The 16,621-nt window shown below is 39.9% G+C and overlaps 1 protein-coding gene across 2 annotated transcripts in view; it reads left to right on the forward strand.

Annotated features, from left to right (window-relative positions):
- TMX3 (thioredoxin related transmembrane protein 3) overlaps positions 1–15,506 on the forward strand; it is a 38,046-nt gene extending 22,540 nt beyond the window's left edge. The window contains exons 11-16 of one of the 2 annotated variants that reach the window (NM_001102289.2): positions 661–718; positions 917–970; positions 4,316–4,372; positions 9,241–9,370; positions 10,555–10,623; positions 12,109–14,277. In NM_001102289.2, coding sequence (NP_001095759.1) covers positions 661–718; positions 917–970; positions 4,316–4,372; positions 9,241–9,370; positions 10,555–10,623; positions 12,109–12,369 — 629 coding nt within the window. In that variant the 3' untranslated portion in view covers positions 12,370–14,277. Of the gene's footprint in view, positions 1–660; positions 719–916; positions 971–4,315; positions 4,373–9,240; positions 9,371–10,554; positions 10,624–12,108 lie in introns of both variants that reach the window. The other variant, XM_024984410.2, reaches the window with a different exon arrangement.
- Positions 15,507–16,621: the final 1,115 nt, after the last annotated feature.

Raw genomic sequence — 16,621 nt, forward strand, 5'->3', positions numbered from 1 at the left:
ATAACTTTGCTTCCAAGGAGTAAGTGTGTTTAAATTTCATGGCTGCAGCCACCATCTGCAGTGATTTTGGAGCCCAGAAAAATAAAGTCAGCCACTGTTTAAACTGTTTCTCCATCTATTTCCCATGAAGTGATGGGACCGGATGCCATGATCTTAGTTTTCTGAATGTTGAGCTTTAAGCCAACTTTTTCACTCTCCTCTTTCACTTTCATCAAGAGGCTGTTTAGTTCTTCTTCACTTTCTGCCATAAGGGTGGTGTCATCTGCATATCTGAGGTTATTGATATTTCTACTGGCAGTCTTGATTCCAGCTTGTGCTTCCTCTAGCCCAGCATTTCTCATGATGTACTCTGTGTATAAGTTAAATAAGCAGGGTAATAATATACAGCCTTGACATACTCCTTGTCACAAAGAGTCGGACACAGCTGAGCGACTTTCACTCACTAATTGATATTTACATTTTGGGGGTGGGAGGTAGGTTAGAATTTATCACTTTATGTTAAATAATTCAGAGTTTCACTCTGTTAAACATAATATGTTTAAAATAATTGGAATTGGATTTATAAGCTATATACTATTTTCCTGTTCGTAAGTACAGTAATAATTGGAAAGTTTGTATAATTAGGATTATAGAATTTAGATATGTCATTCTTCATTTCAGGAAAGCTTGTGGCCATCGCAGTAATTGATGAGAAAAATACATCAGTTGAACATACCAGGTATAGTGCCTTGAAATAGTTTTAAGCTTCAGCTGTCATTCAGTTCAGACTTTACATGGCCTTCAGATAAATTGATATGGTATGTTACTTTTCCTGCAGCATTAAACATTAGATAAAGCAGCAGATACTATAATTGAATAATTTTATTTTTTCAAGTTGACAAGATGGAATGTTCATGTGTTTTTTATTTTCTTACAGATTAAAATCAATTATTCAGGAAGTTGCTAGAGATTACAGAGACCAGTTCCACAGGTAGGTGTTTGCATTCTGGAAAGCTCCATTATCTTTATTTCATTATGTTTTGTAATACAGTAAAGCAAAAGTAAGGTGTATTCCATACTTTAAAAGATGAATCAAGGAGCTGAAATGAATTACAGCATGTTGCATTCCATTATGAATTGTTTGGACTTGAAGTTTGTTGATATATGTCTTACAAGTTAGAAAAAAAAAAACCTTATAATTTGAATCATACCTGCATCTTGTTAGGATTTAAGGTAAGTATGTGGTAAGAAAACATGCCCATGTACAAGCATATATTTCAGAGGTGTTGCGGACTTGGCTCCAAACCACTGCAGTACAGCAAGTCACACGGAATCTCTGTTTTCCTAGTACATATAAAAATTATGTTTTGATGTATTCTGTGGTCTGTTAAGTGTGCAGCAGCACTATGTCTAAAAAAATGTCCATACTTTAAAAATGACAATCATTACCCTATCCTTCAGTGGGCTGTAATCTTTTTGCTGGTGGCAGGTTGCCCCCGTGTTGAAGGTTGCTGACTGACCAGGGTGGTCGAGATTGGGGTGGCTGTGGCTTTTTCTTAGAACAATAACATCTGCCTCATGGATCAACTCTTCCTTTCCTGAACAATTTCTCCATAGCATTGACAGCATTTTGCCCACATTAGAACATCTTTCAGAATCTGAAGTGATCCTCTCAAACCCTGCTCCTTTGTCAGCTAAGTTTATGTAATATTCTGAGTCCTCTAAATGTTGTGATTTCAACAGTCTTGGTAACCTCTTCCCCAGGAGTAGATTCCTGGAACCGCTTTCTCTGCTCATCCATAAGAAGCAACTCCTCATCCACTCATGTGTTATCACAGGATTGTAGCAGTTCGGGCTCCATTCCTAATTCTAGTTTTCTGACTGTTCAGTACATCTGTAGTCATTTCCTTCTCTGAAATCTTGAACGACTCAGAATCGTCCACAAGGGTTGGAATCTGCTTCTTCCAAACTCCTCTTGGTGTTGATATTTGACCTCTCCCCATGAATCATGAATGCTCTCAGTGGTATCTAGGATTGTGACTCCCTGCTGGAGGTTTGCAGTTGACTCTGCCGAGATCCACCAGATCTGTCACTGTGTGTGGCAGCTGTGGCCTTAGGAAATGTGCTTCTTCCCTAAGAAGACTTGAGAGTCAGAGGGCTGAAGAATGGGTGTTGTGTTAACGTTAGCAGGAGGGAACACAACATTCATCTCATTGTATCTCTCCATCAGAGCTCTTGGGGACCCAAGTGCATTGTCAACAAGCAGATAGTTTGAATCTTTTTTTTTGGTTTCCTGAGCAGTAGGTCTCAACAGTAGGGCTTAAAATATTATCAAACCATGTTGTAAATAGATATGCTGCACCCAGGCTATGTTGTCATAAAAAGGCAGGGTAGATTTAGCATAATTCTTAAAAACTTTTAATATTTTTAAAATGATAAATGAGTATTGGTTTCAACTTAGAGTTACAAACTATGTTTGTCCCTAACGAGAGAGTCAGCCTGTCCTTTGAAGGTTTAAAAGCCAGGCACGGACATCTCCTCTCTGGCTCCAAAAGTCCTAGATGGCATCTTCTTCCGACAGAAGGCTGTTGCATCTACACTGAGAATCTCTAGTTTGATGCAGCCACCTTCATTAATGATCTGAGCTGGATCTGGATAGCTTGCTGTGGCTTCTGCATCAGCTCTTGCTGCCTCACCTTGCACTTTGCTGTCATGCAGTAGGCTTCTGTCCTTAAGTCTAATAAAGCACCCTCTGCTGGCTTCAAATTTTCTTCCCAGTTTCCTCAGCTTTCTCAGCCTCCACAGAACTGAAGGGAGTTAGGGCCTTGCTCTGGGTTAGGCTTTGGCTTAAGGAAATGTTGTAGCTGCTTTGATCTTCTATCCAGAAACCCCCAAACTCTGCATATCAGTAATAAGGCTGTTTTACTTGCTTGCCATTTGTGTAGTCACTGGAATAGCACCTTTAATTTCCTTCAAGAACTTTCCCTTGGCATTCACAACTTGGCTGACTATTTTGCTGCAAGAGGCCTAGCTTTCAGCCTATCTCAACCTTCAACTTCCCTCCCTTTCTGAACTGGATCTTTTATAGCTTTTGATTTAAAGTGAGAGACACGGGACTCTTTCACTTGAACATTTAGAGGCCATTGTAGGGTGATTACCCTGTCTGATTTCAACATTGTTGTGTCTCAGGGAACAGGGAGGCCAGAGGAGAGGGAAAGAGATGGGAGAATGGCTGGTTTGTGGAGAAGTCAGAACACACATAACATTTATTACTTAAATTGGAAGTCTTACATGGACACAGTTCATGGCGCCCCAAAATCACAGCAGTAACATTACAGATCACTGCTTACAGATCATCAGAGCAGATATAAAAATAATGAAAAAATTTGTAATATTGTGAGAATTACGAAAAATGTGACACAAAATGAGCAAATACTGTTGGTAAAATACCACTGATAGACTCACTCAACGGAGTTGCAAGAAACTTCAATTTGTTAAGGTGAAAAAAGGAAAAAAGCATACTATCTGGGAACTGCTACTGCTGCTGCTAAGTCGCTTCAGTTGTGTCTGACTCTCTGCGACCCCCGAGACGGCAGCCCACCAGGCTCCCCCGTCCCTGGGATTCTCCAGGCAAAAACACTGGAGTGGGTTGCCATTGCCTTCTCCAGTGCGTGAAAGTGAAAAGTGAAAGTGAAGTCACTCAGTCGTGTCTGACTCTTAGGGACCCCATGGACTGCAGCTCACCAGGCTCCTCTATCCATGGGATTTTCCAGGCAAGAGTCCTGGAGTGGGTCGCCATTGCCTTCTCCGATCTGGGAACTACAGTAAAGCAAAGCCCAGTAAAATGAGATTGCCTGTTTAGTCAAGCATTTGAGGTACAGTTCAGTGAGCAGCCACAAATCAGATGCAGAAAGATGATGATTTTAACAAGAACTCAAAGTAAATGGAACCTAAAAAATAGGTAATATTTTTCCTGTGTGCTGAGTCAGTTTGTCATAAGACAGTCAGTGTAAATCTGTCACATTACTTATTATACCTTTTTTATTCTGAGTCTCTCAATGATGTGTCAATTATATATATATATATATATTTATTCTATTACATAGTATGAAACAAAATAGAAATGTCTTTAAAATTTTCTTGTTATATCGTGTTTGTATCTCCAAAGCTAGTAGAATTGACACTTTTTAATATTTATTGTATATAATTTATATGTTATATGTTTACAGTATTTACATGCTTAGCAAACAATTCAGTGGTTTGTATTTATTCTTTTTTTGTATATTAATATTTAACATTGCTCTCTTTATCTCTCTTCTTTTTGGTTGTTGATTAGGGATTTTCAGTTTGGCCATATGGATGGAAATGACTATATAAATACCTTGCTGATGGAGTAAGTAAAATGCTAAATGACTCAATGATTTTGCTACCAACTCTTCTTTGTTGTTTTGGCCACACTGTGTGGCTTACAGGATTTTAGTTCTTTGATCAAGGTTTGAACGCATGCCCCCTGCAGTAGGAGTGTGGGGTCCTGACCATCAGACCACCAGGGCAGTCCTGACTATTAGTTTTTAAATTTCTGTTTTTCAAAGACAGGCAGAAGGACTAATAGCTGAAAGAAAGCAAACCTTTGTATATGTTAGTAAAGATACACTCCCATTAAATATTTTACTTTAGGTTTTAAAATCTGTATTTGAAACTTACTAAACTTTAAAATTCTCTATTCTAAAAATATACTCCCATTTTAATGTTGATAACATAGTATTTTGGAAAGAATATCATCATTCAAAAATTTGTAAACTTTGTAGTTTCTGTCTAAAATGCACCTTACTTCAGTTTTAATGAATAAAACTTAATTAGAAAATTTTTAGCATTCAGGGATTAATTACTATTCTAAAAGAATTTATTTTAACAGACTTAACTTTATAGGAAAACTATGCAGTTTTAAAATAATACTGATTATGCTTATGGTATTAAGATATGATTTGTCACTTCAGAAAGTTGATATTAGAAAACATTTACCAAACCTATACCAAAGTAATAAATTTCAAATGAAAGCCTAGTAGATCCAGTGGACATTTAGTGGGTATTTGCTGTATGTCACACGCTGTGTTTGGCACTGCACTGTTGATGCAAAAAAGTGAGTAGATTATGGAGTCCCCGTCTTCAGATGTTTCCAGTTTGCTGGGTTAGACAGGATGATGGTTGCAGACTGTCTGAGAATGTGAGAGACCCCCCCACTGCCGCCCTCATCCTGACACACAGAAGGCACAGGGGCTCGGAAAATGCTTGCCAGAGGAAGCAGTAATTAAGAGAAGTTCTAAAGAATGAGAAGGTAGCTGAATGAAGAATGCAGAGAGGTCATTTCAGGCAGGGAGCAATAGGCAGACACACGAGCGTTTGGAAAATGGGTCTTAAAAAGAGCACAGGCGTGAAAATGGGGAAATCCCTCCAGAGCCTAAAATTACAATGTTCAGTTCAGTTCAGGTGCTTGACTTTTTGGCCTCCATGGACTGCAGCACACCAGGCCTCCCTGTCCATCACCAACTCCCGGAGCTTGCTCAAACTCATGTCCATTGAGTCGGTGAGGCCATCCAGCCATCTCATGCTCTGTCGTCCACTTCTCCTCCAGCCCTCAATCTTTCCCAGCATCAGGGTCTTTTCAGATGAGTCAGTTCTTTGCATCAGGCGGCCAAAGTATTGGAGTTTCAGCATCAGTCCTTCCAAGGAATATTCAGGATTGATTTCCTTTGGGATTGACTGGTTTGATCTTGCAGTCCAAGGGTCTTCTCCAATACCACAGTTCAAAAGCATCAATTCTTTGGTGCTCAGCTTTCCTTATGGTCCAACTCTCACATCTATACATGACTACTGGAAAAACCATAGCTTTGACTATATGGATCTTTGTCGGTAAAGTGATGTGTCTCTGCTTTTTAATAGGCTGTTTAGGTTTGTCACGGCTTTTCTTCCAGGGAGCAAACGTCTTAATAATCTTAAAATTACAAAGTAAAGTAGCTTTATTCATTTATAATCAATTCATTATCCTTGGAGAAGGCAAAGGCACCCCACTCCAGTACTCTTGCCTGGAAAATTCCATGGACAGAGGAGCTTGGTAGGCTGCAGTCCATGGGGTCGCTAGGAATCGGACACGCCTGAGTGACTTCACTTTCACTTTTCACTCTCATGCATTGGAAAAGGAAATGGCAACCCACTCCAGTGTTCTTGCCTGGAGAATCCCAGGGACGGGGAAGCCCGGTGGGCTGCCGTCTCTGGGGTCGCACAGAGTTGGACATGACTGAAGTGACTTAGCAGCATTATCCTTATTCCAGTAAGAATTTGAGAGGGTTTACCAAAGATATAAAGTACCAGATTTAATACATAATGAAGAAATTAAGACAAAGGAAAATAAAGTATCTATACAATTATTAAAGGTACTTATTTGAATTTTTAATACTCAATACAAAGTATAAAAACATGGTTTACGCATTCCCATCACCTATAAAATGACTGTTGCTTACAGGAGTTCGGTTGACCCTGTAGAGACATAAGAGAAATTGCTATGCTGCGTAATCTTATAAAGGGGGCACATTATAATGTGCTCAGTCATGTCCAACTCTTGGAGATCTCATGGATCGTCGCTCACCAAGCTCCTCTGTCCATGGGATTCTCCAGACAAGAACACTGGAGTGGATTGCCATTTCTGCCTCCTGGGGATCTTCCGAACCCAGAGGTCAAACCCGTGTCTCCTGTATTGGCAATCGGATTCTTTACTATGCGACACCTGGGAAGCCCCATATTACAGTAGAAATGTGTTTTGTAGGATTTTGTAATACTGTGTATAGTGAGGATTTCAATACAACCACTTTTTATAATGTTCTTGGAGGCAAGCCAGTAAAGTGATGAAGTAAAACATTGTGAGCAAGAGGCCAAAGCAGTTTGTGCCTGATAAACATCTCCTTGATTCTGGGTAATACTCAGAATTTCTAGAAATGGATGGACATTCCTTCAGGAGTATTATTTCTAATGTGAGTTATGTGATAGTAGAAGTTTTGCTACTGCTATGGTTAGAAGTTTGTTTTTTTTTTTTTTTTTTTTTTTGAGAGAAGAGAGAAAGCATATAATGATGGTTATATAGTAATTGAAAGTCCTCAATGAGCACTTCTGTGACCAACACTGGACTGGGTGGTCAGCCTGTGTTTTCTGACTTTTACGCCAACTCAGTAAGGTGTAAGTACTATTATTCTTTCCATTTTATATAGATGAGGAAATGGAAATTTCTTAGAAGAAACTCAAGTTAACTAATAAGCCAAATGATGCCCAGCAAGTAAGTCAGAGACCCAGGCCCCGAATCCAGACTTCTCTAACTCCAAAAACTCCTCACCACTGTACCATCAGTACTGACACATACGTTAGTGGAATTTAATCAGTATTTATGCCTAGAAGTTTTTAACTTAGGGCAAAATACATGATATTACATGATAGTTTAACACGGTAGCTTTGACTATGTTTTTTACTTTTTCTCCAAGGAAATAGGGTCCTCTCAGACCTTTGGTGTGTTAAATTATTTTGTATTAGGTGTCTGTGAGATAGGATGAGGGGTTATTTTTCATCGTTATTCAAATTGAATTATCTCAGAAAATATTGTTTCCAGTTCAGCTGTGTATTTTAATTTCTTCATAAAGTATATTTTTGTAGGAAGACCAGGTTCTTAATTCATTCCATAAAAATAGAATTTTGCTACTGATACAGTATAATGATAATTGCTATAAGTCAAAAAGTTGTTTCCTGGTTTTGTGAACAAGAATGAAGCTAAGATTATTTTTTAATTACACAGTTAATTATTGCCTAATAATACTGGATAATAAAGTACCCTAGTACCCACTGGTGTAAAACAGTAATCATTTATTCTCTCTCTCGCTTGTCTGGGCTTGGCTGACCTTGTCTGGGCACAGTCCCATGTGGCTGCAGGCTGCCAGTTAGGTCCAGGCCTCGCCTCCCTGTCGTCCCCATACTTGGCAGGTAGATCCTCTGCTCGAGGCAATCATGGAGACACGCGAAGATGCGCACATTGTCTCCCTGGGCGAAGCATGTGGTGTGGGGAGGGGTCGAGGATTATTAAGCAAGAAAGAAGCCTCCTGGACTCAGTTACTCATGTGGTGATCATACAGAGCTGTGAACTGTTTCTACTGTAGAGTTCTGTGCTTTTGCATAATAGACACACGGATAACCATGAACTGATAGAAATAGACACACAACTCACCCTAACCTGAATGAAGGCCCTTTCTATAATTATGCAAAGTCCTATCCTTGAAGGGAAAAAGATAAAAAGTATTTGAAGTAAATGACACATTAGTAATATTATGTTACGGTTTTTGTCTGCAAACTGAATTGACATCTAGTATGTCCCTGGAGCACCCAGGAGGCTGGGTGATTGTACTGTGGGGTGGTGGCAAGTTGAGAGGCTTTGGAATCATGTTTATTGAACTGCTGTTCTGTACAAGGGATGTGCTGGATATTTAACTTGAATTTTCTCATTTAATTGCTTTTACAAGATAAGTCCTCCCCCTTTTCAGTTCAGTTCCTGGAGAAGGAAATGGCAACCCACTCCAGTACTCTTGCCTAGAAAATTCCATGGATGGAGGAGCCTGGTGGGCTACAGTCCATGGGGTCGCAAAGAGTTGGACACGACTGAGCGACTTCACTTCACTTCAGTTCAGTCACTCAGTCGTGTCTGACTCTTGGCAACCCCATGGACTGCAGCACGCCAGGCCTCCCTGTCCATCAACAACTCCTGGAGTTTACTCAAACTCCCCCCACCTTTATTTACCTTTAAATGAAGAATATTAGCTTTAAGCTGCATTGTGGGAAAGCATCAGAGTGGACCACAGGCAGTGACTCTGGAGACAACGCTTCAACTGAAGTGGGCTGTGTGTGATTAACAGTGATGGTGTTTAACATAGACTTGTGCAAGGAATTATACTGCCCAGAAACAGGCACTTCATACATACTAACTTTTATCTTTAGGTTTAATCATAAATATTTAGCTATCTGATATTGTATGCTAGCAATTCTCATAAATGTTAATTTAGCTATTTTTTAAATTGATGCACAATTTGAAATTATATAAACAGAGGAAGGCAAAACCATTATAGCTCCCTTTTGTATTTTTAGTTATTTGGATTTAATTCAAACATCAGGATATTTGTTGTCTCTGTGTTTAACATGTATTTTGACTTCTCTGTTTTTTTTTTTTATTTTCAGTGAATTGAAAGTCCCAACTGTGGTTGTACTGAATACTTCAAACCAACAGTACTTTTTACTAGATAGACAGATTAAGAATGCAGAAGACATGGTCCAGTTCATTAATAACATCTTGGATGGCACAGTAGATGTGAGTTGTTCACTGTAATTTCAAAGGGGTGATGGGAGGACGTAGAGGAGAAATGAGTTCTTTTCCTGTGATTCTGAGAAGATGATTCGGCCTCCCCCCGGGTAGGGCAGACCTCTGTCCTCCCCACTTCTCTCACTGTAGGTGGAATCAGTTCCGCAGGCTGTCAGTGGCCAGGGCACTGATGGGCGGGACTCTGTTGGGAGGGCATGTCCGGTTGTCATAGTGACGGGGAGGTGCTTGACATGTAGAGTCAGAGTCAGGGCTGTGGAGGCTGAGAGGTCTGCGGGGGACAGAGCCATCTGATGGTGAACTAAATAATTCTTAGTATCTGGATTCACAAATACAGTTGAATAGTCACTTGGATTAGTTTTCTTAAAAAAACCTGTGAATAAAGCCACAGTTTCTTTAAAAGATCAGGAAATGTATTTAGAACCAGCCTGAGTGGACTATTCCAAATAGAATTCTGTAAAACATTTCTCAGAATGATGAATGGATAATCTAAACTTTTTTTAAGAGAAAATATGAAACTTCTGTGCTTTCATGAAACTTAATTATTTTGTGAGACTGGTTTCAGCTTTACACAAACTATTTGAAAGTTGGCTCACAGAGTAACAAGTATTTCTTCTTTGGGAATGCTCTTAACCACGTAGTAGGGTTTTATGTTTGTAAAGGTAACACTTGTTCAAGTGAGGCTCACCTGTGTGAGTAAGAGCCCTTCTGTGTCCGTTAGTGAGATTGGGGGAGGGAACAGACTTCAGGGGGTGCTGAATAAGGAACTGGATGGGTTTCCGTCAGGAATCTTGCCCCCTCTGCCTTCCAGCCCTGTTTCCCTTTGGGTTTCATCACCGAGGAGGCTCTCCCTGTAGGACAGGAAAGACCCTGCAGCAGCTCTTACCACGCTCAGCTAAACTCAGAAACAGGGCGGGCCTGCACCCGGGGCGGGCCAGCCTCAGCCAGAGTGCTAGGGAGGACGTGTTTTCAGAGGAGAGTCAGACTGTGTTCATACAGGAGGACAGAAGCAGGGAGGGATGGAAAGAACAGGAAGGTTTACTCCACAACTCTCAGGTGCTCTGTGTAATCTTTTGTCGTCAACTCTTGACCTACCATCCTAAGAATGATTACCTAACAGATGAATGAAATGATAGCACTGAAATAACAGTTTGTTTCTTCTTGTTAACTTTAAGGCCCAAGGAGGTGACAGCATTTTGCAGAGATTGAAACGAATAGTATTTGATGCCAAATCTACTGTTGTGGTAAGTTGTGACAGTGTGTTTAGTGTCATTGATAATTGAGATCATAGGGATATAGGTTTTGTCTAAGATGTTAATAAAATCTGGAGTTGCAAAGGATTTGATAAAAATACATCTTACAAGATGAGATCTAGTACATATTTATGTTAAGAAAAGATACTGATCAGATGAAAATTAAGTTTCTCCAGTTTTTTTCTGTATGATTGGTGAGGCAACTGGAATTCAGTATCGCTCAACTTAACAGCATGACTTGGTGTTTTTCAGAGTTTCTTTCCTCCTCCTGCCCTTCTCAGTCCTTGGATCTGAAACCCTCTTGCTGAGAAGTCCAGGAAATCTCTCTTACTATCCCAGCTTCAGCTGTCAGCTTGGCTGCAGAGTAGCCCTAAATTTGTTGAAGCCTTAAACGTAGTTCTCACTGTCTATTTTAACTACTCCTTGGGTGTTTTCATTCATTGTGGCCTAAAGCAACTAAAACTGAACTGATCTTTCACTGGTGAGAAGTTGCCGCTATTAATCCTGACCTACTCCTGCGCCTTCCATTTTTCGTGACCTTTCCATGGGTTGGGCCCTGGTCACATGCGTGTGAGTGGCCTCCACGTGGTTTGCTGCTCACTTCCTCCTGCCCTGTCTCCAAGTCCTCTCTGAACCTCTGCATGATTAGTGTTAACTGCAGTGATCGGCACTGATCACTCTCCTCCCCTTTTCCAGTGACTCACGTCACTGTTCTCTGTCCCTCTCACATTTTCTCGGTCTGAGCCCACACTGGACCCCGGCCTGCCTTGTTCTTGCTTGCAGCACCTTGACTCTGTGATGCTGTTTTCCATTATCTCACTCCCAAGTGACCCTGCTCTGCTTTGAATTTGTCTGTTTAGTTCTCAAGAGTTACAGTCACAATCCATAGACTATAGTATAGTTGAAAAACTCATTCATGTTGCTTTTACTTTTCTGGGGTCTGAGGGAAATTACTAAGTTAATTTTAGTAATTTCTAATCAGACAAGTAAAAAATGTTATGTGAAGAGAGTATTACCTTCCTTATGGTAAATAACCAGCCTTCTCAAGCCAGGATATGGCTGTAAAGCTGTTGGCACATAACAACCACCTCAAAGAGCTTTGTGATTAATGTGAGGAAAACAAATGTCGTTTGAAAAGGAAATGGATTGGTGTCCACTTGAGACTATCCTCAGCGTTGTTAATCGGCTATCCTCCAATACAAAATAAAAAGTTTCAATTAAAAAAAAAAAAACAAAATGGAGGATTTGGTGCCCTTTTTTGCTGCGGATAGCTTGGCTCCACATACTCACATACACGGATATAAAATGTGTAAAGTGCCTTTCACGGGGTAGTTACTGCAGAAAAACTGACATTGATTCATTGGAACGAAAAGCAGGTTGGAGGGCCGCAGGAGGCGGAACTCTGTAGCGGCTTTCAAGTTCCTTGCCGGTGTCCGTGTCAGGTGGCATCACAGGGGCCTCCTTGTTTCTCCACAGTCCATATTCAGGAGCTCCCCGCTGATGGGCTGCTTCCTCTTCGGCCTGCCCCTGGGCGTCATCAGCATCATGTGCTACGGCATCTGCACGGCCGACGCGGACGGCGGCTACATAGAGGAGCGGTACGAAGTGTCCAAGAACGAGCCCGACGACAGCCCGGAGCCGGCGGAGCGCCCCGAGCCCCCGCAGCCCAGGGGCGCGGCGTCTCCGCTGCCCGCCCCGCAGGAGCCCAAAGACGTGCTAGAGAAGAAGAAGGATTGAGACCCGGCTCAGATAGACTGTTCCATAGGATTTCACATTATTAAAAGAGTCTATTTATTGAATTTAGACATTTAATCATGACCTTTCCAGAAGAGAACGTGGTATTTGTATTTTGCTAACATCAACTGCATGGGTTATAAAATAGTCCTTCCACAAACGGGGAGATGTTTGGAGCAAAGAGATGGGAAGTTTGTCCCAGTCAGTCAGTCAGAACACTCCGTCAGAGTTTACCTTGGAGATGATGTTCCACCAGACCAGCTCCATTTGCATGTTTCTCTATCTGAATATTCTGTGACAGAACTAAGATTCTTGGGCAGAATATTTAAATCGGCCAGTCAGGTAGAAGATACATGTGTGATAGAGAAAAATAACACCTCCACCTCCCACCATGCATTCTCCTCTGTTTTGGATAAGATTTATATGGACAAAATTAAGTCTTTGAAATTTAGGCACTTTAAAGAGAACTAGTAACTTTTTCCAAGGATCAAATTAAGATTATGAGATAATTTGGTTTTATATAGCATAGTGATTTTATTTTGTTATTATTTTTAAAGGAGAGGAACTGTTACTTTTTACCTTTATACTCGGTTGCATTATAGAACTTTCATAGGGGCCTATAATGTGGGCCTATATTGTCTTACGTTTAATCTTCACCGCGTAAACAGGATTTACTTGGATCAGTGATTTCAGATGATGGCTCGGACACTGAGTCAATGTCTCAGCCAGCGCTGCGGGAAGGGCAGGGCTCTTTGTTACTCCTGCCTCCCCTGCTTTAGCCAGAACAGCCTACTCTTGTTTCTCTGTTTTATATATTGGCATTTCATCTAAAAATTTTCTCTGATAAAAAGCTCTTGCTGCTTAGTAATATATTTTTATGTTTATGTTTAGTAACTTTATGGTAACTTACGATCTAATGTGTGTGTATGTGGGTGTGTGTATATATATACACATACATATACACATACAGAATTTACTGACATCTGTTATGTTATGCTATGGGCGTGCCTGTTCATAATGAGTGACATAATCAGCCTATGAAGAAAATTCACATCCGGTGAGTAGAGATCTGCCAGTTGCTCTCTCCATCCTCCCAGGTGTTACCCATTTCAGCCAGTGACCCTTCATCTCTCCATGATGGAATAACATCGGAATTCTATCCTAAGTAATGAGCAAAGTTGGTTTTTTTTTTTAAATAATAGTATGGTATGTTTATCATAGATTAGCTTATTTTTGAGACCTTTATTTTTGAACTAAGTTTAGGATTTTTATTAAGTGACTAATTTGAGTGGTTATTCATTGAATTATTAAACATTTTAAAATGTTTCATCACTTTAAAAGTATGTAATTTATGGTCCTGATACTGAAGCTGTTCAGGGCTGCGGTCCCCAGGGCAGCCTAGGGTTATCTCTGATGCCATGATCACCACTAATCTGAAGCTCTTGAGTCTTAAGTCCTAAGGAGTCACCTGTAATTGCTTTCTTGTACCTTTTAGTATATAATAATTATTTATTCTTAAATTTGGTACTTCATCATTACCATTTTTATAATGGAAGCACATAGGCAGTCACAGGAAATTGCAGGAAACACTAGAATGAAATGGTATTCTTAAATGGAAATTGAATATAGATACTGTTAATTTAATAAGGAAATTTCTCTCTAACGAGTAACAAGTGAGTCTTTTGGAAAATAGGTATGAATAGGCTTGTTTTGTTCTGTGTGTGTGAAAGTCTTGGTTAGACACAGATCCTCGGGCTCAGCCTGGCCGGGAAGTTAGAGCTTAGCCACTACCAGCGACAGGAGGAGGTTGCGAGAATGTCACAGCTTTTTTCTTCATGTTTATCACTATCAGGTCCATCATCGGCGTGGTTTTGTCTTTTGTCAAGCACACCTGTAAATTAAACAGCAAAAGAGGTAAGAGGAAAAGAGCAAAGCTTAGTAGGTATCAACACAGTTCAGTGACGTTTGTATTCTGAGATTTTTCTCATCTATTAAAGCCTTAGTTCTTTGTTACCTTTTTCACAACTCTGTACTGTTGCCTCATATTCTGTTTGTGTTTTCAAAATGTGATGTTGGGGAAACAAAAAGTATAGATGGTTTGTAAGTGATTTTTTTTTTTAAATTTTGCTTTTTAGTTGTTTAAGATAACTGTCACAGTATCCTCACAAAACAAATTGAAAAGTTTTGCTCACTAGTATGGTTTTCCCTTTAGTGTGATAGCAGAGTTTACTAGGAATGCTGTTTTCATTTTAGGAAAAATTTCTTCAAAATAAAGGTAGGTTTCTTAATGAATCTTGTAGAACATAGATACACTGAACATCCTAATTCAGTGACAAGTCTTACTGTGATCATGTCAGTAGGGGGAATATCCTTTAGTAAGTTGGACTTCTGCCTTCTCTTTCAGTTGCAATAAAGTTCTCTTTCTAACTTCTGAAATCCAGGATCCTAGATGCTTGCTGTTGCTTAATCTGGTGCTCACAGTTTTTAAAGATGTTTCAGCGAGAGTTTTTATCAGCAGCACACTTCATTATAGCTGGCAGTCCTTTTTGCTTCATTGTATGCATTAATAGTTCTGAAACTGCCATCTGAAATCTAGGTGGATTAGACCGGGGATTTCCATTTTCTTCTTCATACATGTGCTCCCTGGTGTCTGAAGTAGAGATAACATGAAGAGCCAGAAGTCTAGAGGCTGAGTTGGGACAGGCTGTATGAATAGTAAAGCAATTAGTTACACTGTTTTTATTTAGCGGATATTTGTTCTTACTGTTTCTTGTGTTTTGTTTCAGGGATGTTTTTTATTTTTCAAAAAGTAAATATTTTCATCATCACTTCATATGATATGGAGGTAGGGCAGGGAAAAATCACTCAGCTATTCTTATTACACAGAGGTTATTCTGACAAACTGATATCAGTTCATTGGTGGGATTATGTTTGCCATTTTATTTTTATAAATATATATTTTTTCTGAATGTGTCTGAGTCCAAGAGTGGGCAGAAAATAATTTTCTACTTTGGACTAATCTATAAAGGTTTTTGAAAGTCTGTATTATTAATACTAACTTGTTGAATTCATGATCTCCTGCCTTAAGGCACCAATTGTAAACCTTCGTTTTTCTAAATAAATTAATTGAAAACATGTAACCATTTTATTTTTACTATTTATCTTTTGGTTGTCTGGGATGTAAATTTTTCTCTGTGCAAGCAAAAAGGGCAGTTGAGACTCATCTTAAACAAAGTAATTTTTTTCCCCCTCTTGTTAATTGTAAGTTTGTAATTATAGAAACATAGTTTTTAAAAATTTAAAGAAATTTGATAGAGATCAGGTTATAATTAATTCTTTAATATAGAAGATGAAAAACCTGAGATTCATGAGTTTGATATATTTTGTATTTGTAAAACCTGATTATATTAAGTATTAATTGCAGAATTTAAAGCTAGAATAATTGGATTTGAGTCCTTGATCCAACTGCTAAATTGTAGTCTTAGACCCAGCCCCTCACTCTCACTGTCAATAAAGTGAAAATCTAGAACCTCAAGGTTTCTTCTTTAAAGTAGCATCAAATGGGGAGAGTGTATTATTGAAAAAACAGAACTTTATTTTGATCATGCATTTTTCACACTGGATACACTATGAGCATATCTCTTAATGAGAATGTCTCTGGCGCAGGAATGACCCATCTGTGTTCAGGCTGCCACGTCCAGGCCGTCACCAGGCTTCACTGCTCCAGCCTTCCTGACTGCAGCCCAGCATCAAAGGAGCAGCAAAAGGTGTCCTCTTATAATTTAAGGGGGATCGTGGCATTTATCTGCTCATAAGATTCCAATAGCTTCTCTCATTCGGCATTAATAGCCATGTTACTGATTGAAATATGTCCCCCCGAAATTCATACAATGGAGTTGCAACCCCTGGTACCTCGGAATGTGACCTTATTTGGAAGTAGGACTGTTACAGACACAATTAGCATAAGTGTGTCAGTCAGTCATGTCTGACTCTAGGACCCCATGGACTGTAGCCCACCAGGCTCCTCTGTCCATGGGATTCTCCAGGCAAGAATCCTGGAGTGGGTTGCCATGCCCTTCCCCAGGGGATCTTCCTGTCCCAGGATCAAATCCAGGTCTCCCGCATTTCAGGCGGATTCTTTACTGTCTAAAGGGAAGCCCCAGTCAGTATAAAGCCATACTGAAATGGGGTGCGTCCTAATTCCGTGTGACCAGTGTCCTCACAAAAAGGGGAAATCTGAAGACAGACACGTAAA

This window comes from Bos taurus, chromosome 24 (genome assembly GCF_002263795.3).
Source record: "Bos taurus isolate L1 Dominette 01449 registration number 42190680 breed Hereford chromosome 24, ARS-UCD2.0, whole genome shotgun sequence".
Taxonomy (NCBI): Eukaryota; Metazoa; Chordata; class Mammalia; order Artiodactyla; family Bovidae; genus Bos; species Bos taurus.